General features: G+C 41.9%; 1 protein-coding gene across 1 annotated transcript in view; it reads right to left on the bottom strand.

Moving 5' to 3' along the window:
- The window catches only part of PTPRR (protein tyrosine phosphatase receptor type R), a 153658-nt gene that overhangs the window by 15457 nt on the left and 125051 nt on the right, over positions 1–13150 (bottom strand). Inside the window, exons 8-10 of the mRNA XM_071549957.1 lie at positions 12357–12441; positions 2328–2407; positions 147–284 (exon numbers count right to left, since the gene is read on the bottom strand). Of these exons, the coding sequence (XP_071406058.1) occupies positions 147–284; positions 2328–2407; positions 12357–12441 (303 nt within the window). The remainder of the gene's footprint in view (positions 1–146; positions 285–2327; positions 2408–12356; positions 12442–13150) is intronic.

Genomic DNA, 13150 nt, shown 5'->3' with positions numbered 1-13150 from the left:
TTATGATGTGATTGCACTTGGTGTATTTGGCTACCCCATCATTACTTTTCACATAGCCTATAAAGAGCTTTCTTCCATATCTGCTAAGGTCCTTTCTACAGCATGCAGCCGTAGGAATAATTTCTCAGTTTGGATAGTTGTCATACCTCATTTTTTTCTTTCAGCTTTGTGATCATGACAATGACAGGGCTGTCTTCTTGCCAAACCATTTGCCAGAAATCATTCACAGTATTTATCATGGGTCCCTGAGTTGCAATGAAAGCCTTCTCTTTACCTCCATATCCCTGGTTTAGAAACAGACACAAAAGAATTTACTTTAAATTCATGTGGTCAATCAATATTGCAGGTGAATGTTCTAAAGAGCAGAAAAATTAATCTGAAATTAAAAAAAAGTTATTTGAACTAAAAGCAGTTATGACTAACAGTAGAGCAGATCAGAAATTTTTCAGTAGAACAATTTTTCCTCTGGAAACTACTGATTTGATGAACTGAAATGGTCCTGAGAATGCATCAGTCCTCTCAAATTTCCCTCTTACTTGGCTTCTTTTAGCTTCCTCTGTTCTCCAAGTTGTTGGGGCTTTCCATTACCCATCACTTCAATCTATAATTTATATTGCAGTGTTTACAAGATAGCTTACAGTCAATAAGCCACAGGAAAGAAAACAAGAACTATAAAACTGATTTTTACAAAGATTCATGACAGAAAAAAGATTTAAAATAGAAGAATGCCTGTGGAGTCAAAGACTCTGCTATGCATCTTTACTAAGGGAGAAGTGCCTTAATGAGATTTTACAGGAGGGACAACACAGCAGCATAGGGAGTCCTGAGCCATGCAAGTTTGTAGGAGGTCAACGAAAGGTCAGGCAAACAGTGAGGAAGCAGAGGAGGGAAAGGCAAGCCAAAAATGGCAAAAAAGACACTGATTTCTTATTTTGGGGGGTGAAAAGGAGAAGTTATGAGTTTGTGTAGTGATAGGGTGCCTAACAATAACGCAGGAGTGCCTGGCAATGTCTGAAGGGAATGAGTGAATGGAGAACAGCTGGAGATGGTGTGGGAGCCTTTAGCCTTGGGTCTTCCTTTTGAGTGCCTTTCTCCCTGACAGCTGTTGCTCATTGCATGAACCAATGTGATAGATCCTCAGCGGCACAAACTGTCTTCCTTCTACTCACCAATCTGCCTGAATGTTCTTTGTCCAAGACAGGTCTGCCAGGATCCAGCAAACCTAATGATTTTGCATACACGGGTGGGAAATTGTATTTCCTTGCTGGGTTGTATTTTTTCTACAATTGCTGGCAGTTCAGCTGGTGTTAGCAGCAGGGGAAACCACCACATGTGTGGCTGAGAGTGACATGGGGAAAAGGGAGACCTCAGAGGATTCAAAACATTGCCCAGTTCATGAAAGAGTTGCTCTCCAAAGAGAACTGCTCTGCTTATTTATGTGATGGTGTCTTCTTATGAAATACTGAAAGTACAGGATGCAAAGTGAGCCAGGGCATGGGGGATGTGTACATATATATTAACGTACTGTTGTTTAAATAAGGAACATCATTGTAGAGCTCTGGAGCCAAGTTTCCATTGCACTATTACATTTATTTCAGCCGAGGGTCTGGATAATAACTCTAATCAAAACATTTTATTTTGCAGGTAGAGGACTACATTCCTAAAGCATGACTGAAGTAGTTTCTTAGTAGTCTATTAAGCATACACTGTGTCATGAGTTTAAGAAAGCTCTGTGTGTGAGATCAAGGATTATAACTTAGCTGACACTTAGAAATAATGCTTTCCCAACAGGGTTCATGCTGGTGAAGTCTTTGTTTCATGTGACCAATACAGGGAGTAAAATGTGAATAACTGTGTGTGTTGTGGGCACATGTGTATATTTAACATATTTGTTTATGCTCCTTTTCAAAAACTTGTTACATTATTTATTTAATTCTTTAACTGGTTGATTTCAGGACTATCAATTGATATATTGAAAATACTGTATCTGTCACTGTTAAAAGCTAATCCTCTTACTTTATTATGCAGTAGGACAATATTAAACAGTAAATACCAAAGGAAACAAATAGTAATGCATGTATTTCTTAATGTTTTTTATAAACTATTTGATAAATTGTTTTTCTATTGCATTTTTAGTACATTGATGGCTATGCATTCTTTGTTACAAATAGCTCATGAAATTATTTCTATGCCATCTGTGTAGACAAAAAGATGTGGAATTATCAGTGATGATGGGTAGGAATGAGTGGCACCTTGGCAAAGTAAGCTATTCACATGGCAAATAAAATATTTTCTCAAAAGTACATGAAGAGTGTACATTTACTTACCCTAATGTAGTTAGCATTTATGTAGGTACTCAAGGAGTCAGATGGATTTTTTGGTTTCAAATACACTCTGCTTAGAGGATCTAAGAGCACAAGGAAGATGGACATTGAAGAAAAAACCCATAATTAGAAAATTTCTATAAAGAATCAAAGACTTGCTGAAGAAAAGAATTACTATTATTTGGGGTTGCCAAGCAGTAAAATATTATGCATCAAATTTTTCCCTCTGCAAAGGTTCATCACATGGAGCTAAGGTATACCTATAGTGCAATATGCTGGGTTTGTGGAGAACCATCTGTGGGCATCAAAGCAACACTATCAGGTCCAGGCAATGCTCAGCAAGGTCTAGTCTGCCTGTGCTGACTATCAATCTGAACTGCCTAGGCTGTCTCTGAAACCTGTGTCATATCATTGTGCAATGGTACATAATTACGCTGAGTCCTTTGGATTTGACTTTGGTATCTTTGCCTGAAGTTGTAGCATTCAATTACTGCACTGAACAGCCAGATTTAAATTCAGAAAACCTCCCTCTGCCTGAGATGAAATCAGATATGTCTTTTTATACTAATTTAAGTTCACTGTAAGGGGCTGGACTAGGTAATCCATATCCTTTCCTTCAGTCCTGTGTGCTCATCTGACACAATTTGTGATCATTCATGTGTACTGGACTGGAGACACAATGCCAAAATACTGGAACATTTTCCTTCACACTATTCTTCAGTGTTGGATCATCCAGAATGGGTGGGGCCCAGTTCTGTTGAGTAGAGAGCTGGGGGTTACTAAATCCCTCCTTCAAAGCAAGGTTTGGCTTGCTCATTTGTGATAATGTGATCCCCCATGAAATACCATTTTGGAACTAAAGCCAATAAATACTCAAGTACAAAATATAAAAGAAAGGGGTAAGCAGAAGGGAAGTGAATTGCCCATCTTGTGGCTGTGTAGGGACACCCTTTGACTTTCTTCACACCTTTTCTGAAAAAAAAATGTACTATGAAGAAAATGATATGGAAATATTTCTGTGCTGAAAAAAAATCTTTTCTTCTGGCAATTTGCTTGAATAATTGATTAGAATCCGTGGATTTTTTGACAGTATACAGATACTTATTGGTTTGAAAATAGGCTCTGGATAGCTGTTTTGCTAAGTGCAAACTAGGCTATGTTTTTAAAGATACATACATGGACACTGAGCTGGAAAGTCATAAGAAAACACTATTTATTGTGTGGCCTTGCTGTTTACACACGAAATAAGTAACTGATGTAAATATGCTGTAGCAAAAATTGGTATTTTCAGAGTTGATTTTGGATTTCTTTTATGACTTTTCATCTTGTTCACAAGAAAAGATAAAACTGTTGCAACTCAAAGGAAGAGGAGGGATGACTCCAAACATAAATTATGTCCTTTGCTCACTGGAAGTCAGAGGAGCATCTTGGACAGGAATGGAGACTTTGTAGAACCCAGGCTGATGTTTTGAAAGTATGTTTCTTAAAATACGCAAATGACTGCATGACTTCTAGTTCAAAGTCTGTGCATGGAAGTTTTGTCTTTTGCAGCTAATAGCACTCTATGAACCTTAATTAGCTGGTGTGAAAATCTCTTTGTACTAGGTTTTTCAACTTTTTTCCCTAAGAGCTTTTTTTCCTCTTAACAATATGAGGACAGGAAACATCTCATTCCTTTTCAGCACAGAGTGGTTATTAGCCATTTCCACAAATGCCTCAGGCTACGTGGCCTTGAAAAAACACCCACTTCCTCTAGCTCACCACAATGCCTCTGATTCTGGTGTCACTTGACCCCTACCTTAAAAAACCTCTTCCAAGCACCCTCAATGTCCAGTTTAATTACCATGTCTTCAGATAAATCCCTCTGTTACTAGGGAGCAGCTAAATCAGTTTCACAACTTCTGAGACCTCCTTCCAACTCCAATCAAACACTGCTTCCGAACAGGAATCTTTTATAAATTAACAGTCATGATCAGTTACAAAATAGGCGAGTGCTATAAACTGAGCTCTAAGATGAGGAAAACCTGAGCAATGCTTAAAGATCCAGATCCACTAAGCAATCATCAGACACAAATGGAAGTCATAAGCTTCCTCCTGAATGACAAATACCTTGGAGCTAATCTCTTCCTCAAGGATGGCAAAGTCTGAGAGTCTGAAGCTACAGCGGAAAGACACATGGTGGCTGCAAGGCTGAATTCATCAATGTTTGTAAAGCATCTTGAAATGCAGCAGAGGTGTTAAACACTTAAAATTACTAATACAATATGTCTTCTACAGCTTTAAGTGAGGCAAAACTACTGCTGTTTACTTTCATGTATCTAGGAAGTCTGGAATAGTTCTTCCATTGGAGTAGAAGAAGCATCTTCAACTCCATCTTTAACAAATTTACCATGTTGGAGGAATATGAGGGTCTTAAAGAGGCTCTAGTTTGCCCCCATGAGACAGCCCAGGGAACAATCAGGGCTTTATGGTAGCACTGCTGGAAAACCTCTTGCAATGCCATAGATACTGGAGGATCATCCACTCCATGAACACCTCTTGGTCACGAAGACACGGAGTTTTGTCCCATTGCAAAGGCTGTGTTCATTGTACAGTGGGTATAATGTGCTGTGGTCATTTTCCCTTCTTCCATTTCAGCTACTACTATGTCCTGAATTCTTTAAGGCATGGGTATGTTTGCCTTTGTAGCATTTCCAAGATAAATCACTTGTTACTCCTGGTCTTATCCTAGTTGCCTAACCAACAGCAGGACAGAAATACTGTGAAAGGACTGTCCTTAGACTGTTTCTGCTTTTGGAGCAGGAAAGGAAGACAAAAATTTTGTGAGGCAGACTGCTCTCACACTTGTAGCCCAAAAGGTGATGAATTTTTCAGATTTGAAACATCTTGAAATTCATTCACCTCTATTTTGCCAAGTTTTGCTTGCAGTCTATAAATAAACTACAGGCACTGGTATTACTTGGCAAACACTGTAACACAAAACATTGAATAATCATACTAGACTGCATTCCCAGTCTCTGCCAGGTAGGGAGTAGGCTATTAGACTTCAAATAATGCAACTGCTTCAAAACAACTCATGTATAAAACACCTGTAAATAAGACATAATTTTTTAAGCTCAACTGAATTATTTCCTGGTATGTCCAATATAATTCAGGATTTGTCAATGGAAAACTTAACCAATTCTTCATGGTGAGTGCTTCTGCATCTAAAACATGCTCCAGCATTACAAAATAAGTTTCATTCTTTTGAAAGGAATCCTCCTTATCTACTAAAAATATCATCATCATCATCATCATCATCATCATCATCATCATCATCATCATCATGGCTAGGCTTCGTGAACGAAGATTTGAGAAGGGCACAACCCACACTTGCTGCAAGCGTGCTGGTGGCTAAAAAGGCCGATACGGGATAGGCAGGTCTGGTCACAAAAGGCACAGCGGAACATCTCCCTAGGTGACATTGGCAAGGAATGGTTCTTTCTGCGTTGTCTTTTCTCCTCAAGACTGACTCTCCGTGCATTCTCAAAGGAAGCAGCAGCGTCGTGAATGGTGTGTCTCCATGAATCCCGATTGGAGGCCAGAGTGGACCATTGGTGGCAGTCAATATGGCCAAGGCTGAGGTGTTGTTTGAGGGAGTCCTTGTATCTCTTCTTTGGGGCTCCTCTCTTGTGGCAGTCGGTGGCAAGTTCACCATAGAGCACAATCTTCGGAAGGCGGTGATCCTCCATCCTGGAGACGTGCCCTGCCCAGCGCAGCTGCGTTCTCAACAGAATGGCCTCGATACTGCTGAACCCTGCCTGTTCAAGAACAGACACATTGGCCAGGTAATCAGACCAGCGGATGTTTAGGATTGAACGGAGGCAGCGCTGATGGAAGCCTTCGAGAAGCCGCAGGTGGTGGCGGTAGATGACCCAGGATTCAGATCCATATAAAAGAGTAGACAGTACAATGGCTCTGTAGACACTGATCTTTGTACTTTTCTTCAGGTGTTTATTGGACCAGACTCTTTTATGGAGTTTTCCAAAGGCTTTGTATGCCTTTGCTAGCCTGTTGTCTATCTCTTTGTCAATCTTACCATCTGAGGAAATGATACTTCCCAGATAGGTGAACTGCTGGACTGACTTAAGCTCTGAACTGCCTATGGTGATGTGAGGATGATGGAAGACTTCTTGAGGTGCAGGTTGGTAGAGAACTTCCGTCTTCTTCAGGCTGACTTCCAGCCCAAAAAGCTCAGCAGCCTCTGCAAAGCAGGATGTTAAGCGCTGCAGAGCTGCTTCTGTGTGAGCAACGAGGGTGGCATCATCAGCAAAAAGCAGCTCATGGACAAGGTGATTCAGGGTCTTGGTGTGGGCCTTCAGTCGCCTTAGGTTGAATAGGCTTCCATCGGTACGATATCGGATGTAGATGCCGTTTCCTTCATCGAGGTCTGCTGTGGCTCTTTGGAGCATCATGCTGAAGAAAATTGTGAACAGAGTTGGTGCAAGAATGCAACCTTGTTTCACACCATTGGTTATTGGAAAAGGCTCAGAGAGTGCATCGCCATATCTGACTTGTCCACGCTGATCTTCATGTAGCAGGATGATCATTTTGAGGAACTTGGGGGGACATCCTAAAAGTTCCAAGATCTGCCACAGGCCTTTTCTGCTCACAGTGTCGAAAGCTTTGGTGAGGTCAATGAAGGTTACATAGAGACCTTTGTTCTGTTCCCTTCACTTCTCTTGCAGTTGTCTGAGAACAAACACCATGTCTGTGGTGCTCCTATTGTCTCTGAAACCACACTGGCTTTCAGGTAGAAGATCTTCTGCAAAAGTGGGTACTAATCTGTTCAGAAGTATTCTTGCAAGGATTTTACCAGCAATAGAGAGCAAAGTAATACCTTGGTAATTTGAGCAGTCTGATTTTTCTCCTTTCTTGTACAGGGTGATGATGACTGCATCACAGAGATCTGGTGGTAGTTCCTCTTGTTCCCAGCAACGCACAACAAGCTTGTGGAATTTGGCATGGAGAGCTTGACCTCCATGCTTCCAGATTTCAGGTGGAATTCCATCAACCCCAGCTGCCTTGCCAGTTTTCACCTGTTGTATGGCCTTGAGTATCTCTCCCATAGTAGGGGCTGCATCCAATTCATGTTTCACCGGTTGTTGTGCAATGTGCTGAATTGCTGAGCCTTGGACTACACGGCTGGCACTGAAGAGAGTCTGAAAGTGCTCAGACCATTGGTTCAGGATGGAGGTTTTATCTGTTAGAAGCAGTTGACCATCTGCACTGAGTAGGGGGCTTTGAACCTGGTGTGTGGGTCCGTACACTGCTTTCAGGGTCTCATAGAATCCTCTTTGGTCACCCAAATCTGTGCATAGTTGTGTCTTTCCTGCTAGGTCAAGCCACCATTTGTTCTGGATGTCTCGAAGTTTCTGTTGGAGCTTACTGCATGCAAGACGAAAGGCGGCTTTTTTTATATGGCAAGATGGCTGAGCAAGGTGTGCTTGGTGAGCAGTTCTCTTCTTCTTCAACAATTCCTGGATCTCTTGATTGTTCTCATCAAACCAGTCTTTGTTTTTCTTGGAGGAGAACCCTAGGGACTCTTCAGAGGACTGCAGGATGCAACTTTTAATATGTTGCCAAAGTGCTTCAGGAGAGGGATCTATGGGATTATTTTTAAGTCTAGTTTGAAGGTTTCCCTGGAAGCTGTCTCTCACTGTGGCCGTTTGAAGATTGCTGACTTGGAGCCTCCTCCTTGGAATGCCGCCTCTCTTAGGTTTGGGCTTGAAGTGGAGGTTAAGTTTGCAGCGCACAAGGCGGTGGTCTGTTTGACATTCTGCACTCGGCATCACTCGAGTATGATGGACATCACTGACATTTCTCTGTTGCACTAAGATATAGTCAATGAGGTGCCAGTGCTTGGATTGAGGATGCATCCAGGTTGTCTTCAGGCTGTCTTTCTGTTGAAAGATAATGTTGGTGATGGTGAGCTGCCGTTCTGCGCAAAACTCTAGCAGGAGGCATCCGTTGTCATTGCAGTTTCCAACGCCATGCTTGCCCAGGACTCCTTTCCAGGCTTCAGAATTCTTACCTACTCTGGTGTTGAAGTCACCAAGGATTATGATCTTATCATCTGCAGGAACATTTTGGGTGAGGCGGTGCAGGTCTGTGTAGAATTTGTCTTTCCGCTGGGTCAGCTTGGAGAGTTGGGGCATATATGCTAAAAAGAACAACATGTTGCTTGTTGTGTAGAGGGAGGCGTAAGGACATAATGCAATCGGAATGACCTGTCGGCAGATTTTCAAGTTTGGAGACAATGGAGTTTTTAATCATGAAGCCAACTCCTGAAAGGTGTCCTTCGGTTTTGGGTTTGCCTGACCAGTAGAGTGTGTAGCCGGCACCATGTTCTTTAAGGCTGCCTTCCTCATGAAGACGAACTTCACTGAGAGCAGCAATGTCAATGTTGAGCCGTGACAGTTTGTGGGCAATTAGAGCAGAACGATGCTCAGGACGTCCACTATCCCCAGTATCAAGCATGGTTCTGATGTTCCAACATGCGAGTGTTAGTTTGAGCACACCTTTGCAGGCAGGTGTATGCCTTTGAAATCTCTTTGTTTTTGTTTGACCGCATGGAAGATGCCAGTTGGCCGCGGTTATCCAACCGGGTGTGGAGATGAGCTTTGTTTAGGCCACCTTTGCTAGGCCCCTCTCCGTGTGGAGCAAGCAGTGCTGTCCCTAGAAAAGGCTGCTTGGTCGTTCAGGATGCTGCCGCAAGAGACTGTCATCTCCGGGGTCAAGTCTCTAATGACCCATATCCTGAACCGCCTGCATGCAGGGTTGGGTCTGCGGCTTCCAGCTGCTTCCTATCACCTGCTGTTTTCGACGCTCACCTGTCGCTACAGGGCTTTGCAATGTGGGTGAACCCTTCAAGCCTGTGCAATGGATTTTTTAGGTGAGGCACAGCGTGCACAGAACTGGCCCCACCCTTTACTCCTAAGGTTCATCTGCCACGGCCTAGCGAGCTTGGACGGTGACAGCGAATACCTCAGGACGTAGGTTTGGTTAGAGTATCCTTCTCTTAGATGGATGGCCTTACAGGGCTAAACGAGCTCCATCTGCCCGGGTTTGGGGTTGGAGTTGTCCTTCTCCTAGGATGGTTGCCAGACGGCTACCGAGCCCATCCTGCCCGTGGACACACTTTGTCTGACCCTTCAGCTGAGACCTGTCTGGCATGGGAGACCCTACCGGCGGCACAAACCACCTCCAGCATAGCTCTCAACCTCATGAGGGCACGCAAGCTTCTCCCCCACGACAAGGGGATGTCCCCGGAGAAGACTAAAAATATAGTCTGCTTAATAAGGGGCTGCAGGAGACAAGCAGGCAACAATGAAAATGTGGAGTAAGAGGATGAGGAAGGAGCAGCAGGGCTGGTTTTCTGCCACAGGGATGTAACTGTGGTGAGAGATTAGGAAATTTGTGTGCAGGATTGAGAGAAAAACTGTAGACCGGTGGCAAAGGGAATGTAGCTGAAAGTATGGAGTGAGGTTTAACAGGAACAATGGTGGGGTCACAGTCAGGAGCAAGGATGGAGAAACAGTGATTTTAAGGAACAGCTTAGCCACTTGCCTCTCATGTCACACTGGTCCCTCATTCGTTGAATTAGAATATTATTTTAATTCAAATAACATTTAGAAAGCTTAAAGCAGCATCCCAGTGTTTGCATAAGTGTTGCCTATGTTATACTACAACTGAAACATTTTTCATTGCAATGTAACATTTCCTGCAGTTTATAGTTTTCCACATAGAATACTTCTCAATAGGTGTTAGCTTTATCTGTCTGTCTGGGTAGTATCATGCTAACATAAACCTGCCCTCATGCACCCTGTCACAGAATTATCTCTTAGAAAACGAGAACATCCTCCACAGCATTGAGGGTGGAGCTGGGAGGACTGGGCATTTTCAGAGATAATCCATCAGCTCAAACGTCACTTGTCATCACAGGTGCCCCAATTCAGGAGACGCACCCAATGCTGGGAATGGAAAAGATGATGAGGGTGTATGAAGCAGCAGGTTGATATCATTTGAGCAGGAAACCAGGAAAGCTGTTCTATTTAATCACTCAAATCATTTCCAGAGCCTCTCAGACTGGGTGTGGGGTGTGCGAGTATTTATTATGAGCATGTGCCTTAATCCTCAAAATATCTCCTTTGAAAAAGTCTGGTGCTAACACACAAAGGCCTTTGGATTTCTGTCAGGGGTGGTTACAAAGTGCCTGTCAGTGAGTAGCTGTGGTGCACAGTGGCAGCATGCTTGGATTTAAAATGTGCCATGGAGCTGGCAGCACATCTCAGCTAACTGGAGGTGAAGACACACAGGCATGCTCGTTCTTAAAGCTCATCAGCATAAAGCATGGCTCACCTGTTGTGTCCCAATTCAAAACACATGCTGCAGTGAAATAGGAGTCATTGCATTTGCAAGGCGTTGCTGAAGGCTAACCTGATAGTGGCTGGGGCAGCTTGGACACGAGATCCTATGGGAAGGGAGAAATCCCTTCAAAAATCTGCCAGTCAGGTGGAGGGAGGCCTGGTGATTTCTCATCTTCACTGCAGCTGATGGCAAAAGTCCTGCTGTCGTCAGAGGGGTCAGGATTTCACCCTCCATGTACATCCTGTTGACACTGGGCCAGACTCTAAGGCATGCTGAATTTTCTGACTGTTTGGTATATAACTTGCATTAAATTACTTTCTTTCTTTGATTCTCTTCAACATTTCTTGAGGGCACTCAGATGCACACAGCTACTGGTTGCAATAGATGAACTAACCTTGAACACAATGGAGGCTCGAGAGAAGCAAGGACTCTACACAAGTTTCTTTCCCAGCTACATATTATATTTCTGAGACAAATCTAGAGGCTGAAGGCCATCAGTTTTCATTAATTTAACTGCAAGGCCTTTGTATGATGTGAACAAATTACAATGTATTCAGGCTTGGTGAGAGAAACTTCATCATTTGAATGACTAACGTATGACATATGGCCACAAGGATATTGCAGAGATGATTAGAAAACAAACTTCTAGTTGATAGGAAATGCTGTCATTTTAATAGTATTCTTTCTTCCAAACATAAGCAAAGGGATGTGTTTATGTTTTTCTGGGGGAATGTTCTGCACTACTTTGAATCATTGAACTTTTTCACTTTGGTTATGTCAAAATCTATAAAAGCTCAAATATGTGTGTCTATATTTAGTGCAATGTTAAAACTTCTGCAGCCTATTCTGAAACAGAACACAAAACAAAATGCTTAATAAAAGAGAAATAGAATATCTTATTATCTGCCAACAAATGCAAAGAAAATAGCTGCTTTTGAGAGAGACATATTTTGAAGGAAAACTATTCCACTGAAGAGTTTTCAATCACCTCTGAGTATAAAAAAACAATTGTACAAATTTCAGCCAATGAAAATACAGAAGCAGTATAGGAAGGCAGTAAAAAGTTTACAGCAAAGAAGAAGCAGCACTGTGTGAGGGCAGTTTTCTTACTAATGCAAACTGATTTTCCCAATGACAATTAGTGCATGGAGAAATAAACAAAACAACCACCAGAGGACTTACAAAGATGGAAGCTCACTACAAGAATACCAGAAGGGATAAGGTAGCACTTGCTTTTTATAGTCTGAGTGTTTTAGTCCTAAGTAGCTTAGACCAACCAGAGGGAATTCAGTGACTACAAAACAATTTGGGGTGTGATGGACAAGGTACTGTGAGGCACAGCAGACCTTTCTCTGCCCATGTGCCTGAGCTGCCTTTCAGAGAAAATCATTCAGCCAGGCTGCACTTCAGCATGTGGCTGGGATGCTGCCAGCCTGTGTGCCTACTAAGGCATCCAGTGAGGGCTCTGCATTTGCCAGTCCTACAGCACTGGGCTTCTGTTATCTTTCTACATAGATTTTAATACAAGTATGAATAGGTACACAACAAGCAAATGTAAAGACAGCCAGATTTTCACAGCAGGACTAAATGTCATAGTAGGAAACCATGGGCTAACTCACTTACTTGGCAAAATTGTTTTATAGCGGTTTTTAGTTCCATGACTTGGGATGTCAATTTCTTTGGGATCCACAAAATTCATTGGTATTTCCTATAAAAAATAAATTAAATCAAATTGATGTTTCCAAAGGAGCCATGCAGGAAATTATCACCAGAAGGCCATCTGCAGTTACACAACTGTCTTTTGACATCAAAGTTATTAAGAAAAAAAGTGTTTCCCACCTCAAGCTTGTCAACACCCTTCCTTTAATAAACACAGAGCATTGCATATTGAAGGGGTGACTTCCAAGGAACACTTTTGATAAATTATTAAAAGAAACATTTTTACACGTATGAAGCAAGATTAAAATGCACAATAGTTCTAGAAAAGTGGAGTTCAAAAGTGCAGTACTGTGGCAGAAAAGAGCAATATTTTACATAACTGGGGGAGGAACTTTTAAAATAATTACATACATGGCAAACATGGCAAATAATTTTTTAAAATTTGTGCTAAGCCCTAACAATGTCATTCAAATACCTCACTTGCCTTTTATTTAAACTACTAGAATGAAATGTCTTAGTCTTTTGCATTCAATGACTCAAAATTAATAAAATCTAAACCTATTCCTCTTGTTTCTCATTTTGATCCTTTAGTGATGGATTTGCATTGTCTTCTTTGAACATGCAGATATGCAAGTAAGTAAAGTGACAGTTTCCTTGAAGTTTCAAAAATATACAAATTATAAGCTCCTGACGAACTTAAAATTACTGTTTTTCAAGTTGTTTGTCAGCATGAAAAGTAAAAATCCCCCACTTTTGCA

The sequence above is a fragment of the Pithys albifrons genome, chromosome 3 (genome assembly GCF_047495875.1).
Source record: "Pithys albifrons albifrons isolate INPA30051 chromosome 3, PitAlb_v1, whole genome shotgun sequence".
Classification (NCBI taxonomy): domain Eukaryota; kingdom Metazoa; phylum Chordata; class Aves; order Passeriformes; family Thamnophilidae; genus Pithys; species Pithys albifrons.
Note: the sequence above shows the minus strand (reverse complement) of the source record. Positions and strands in the feature narration are given on the sequence as shown.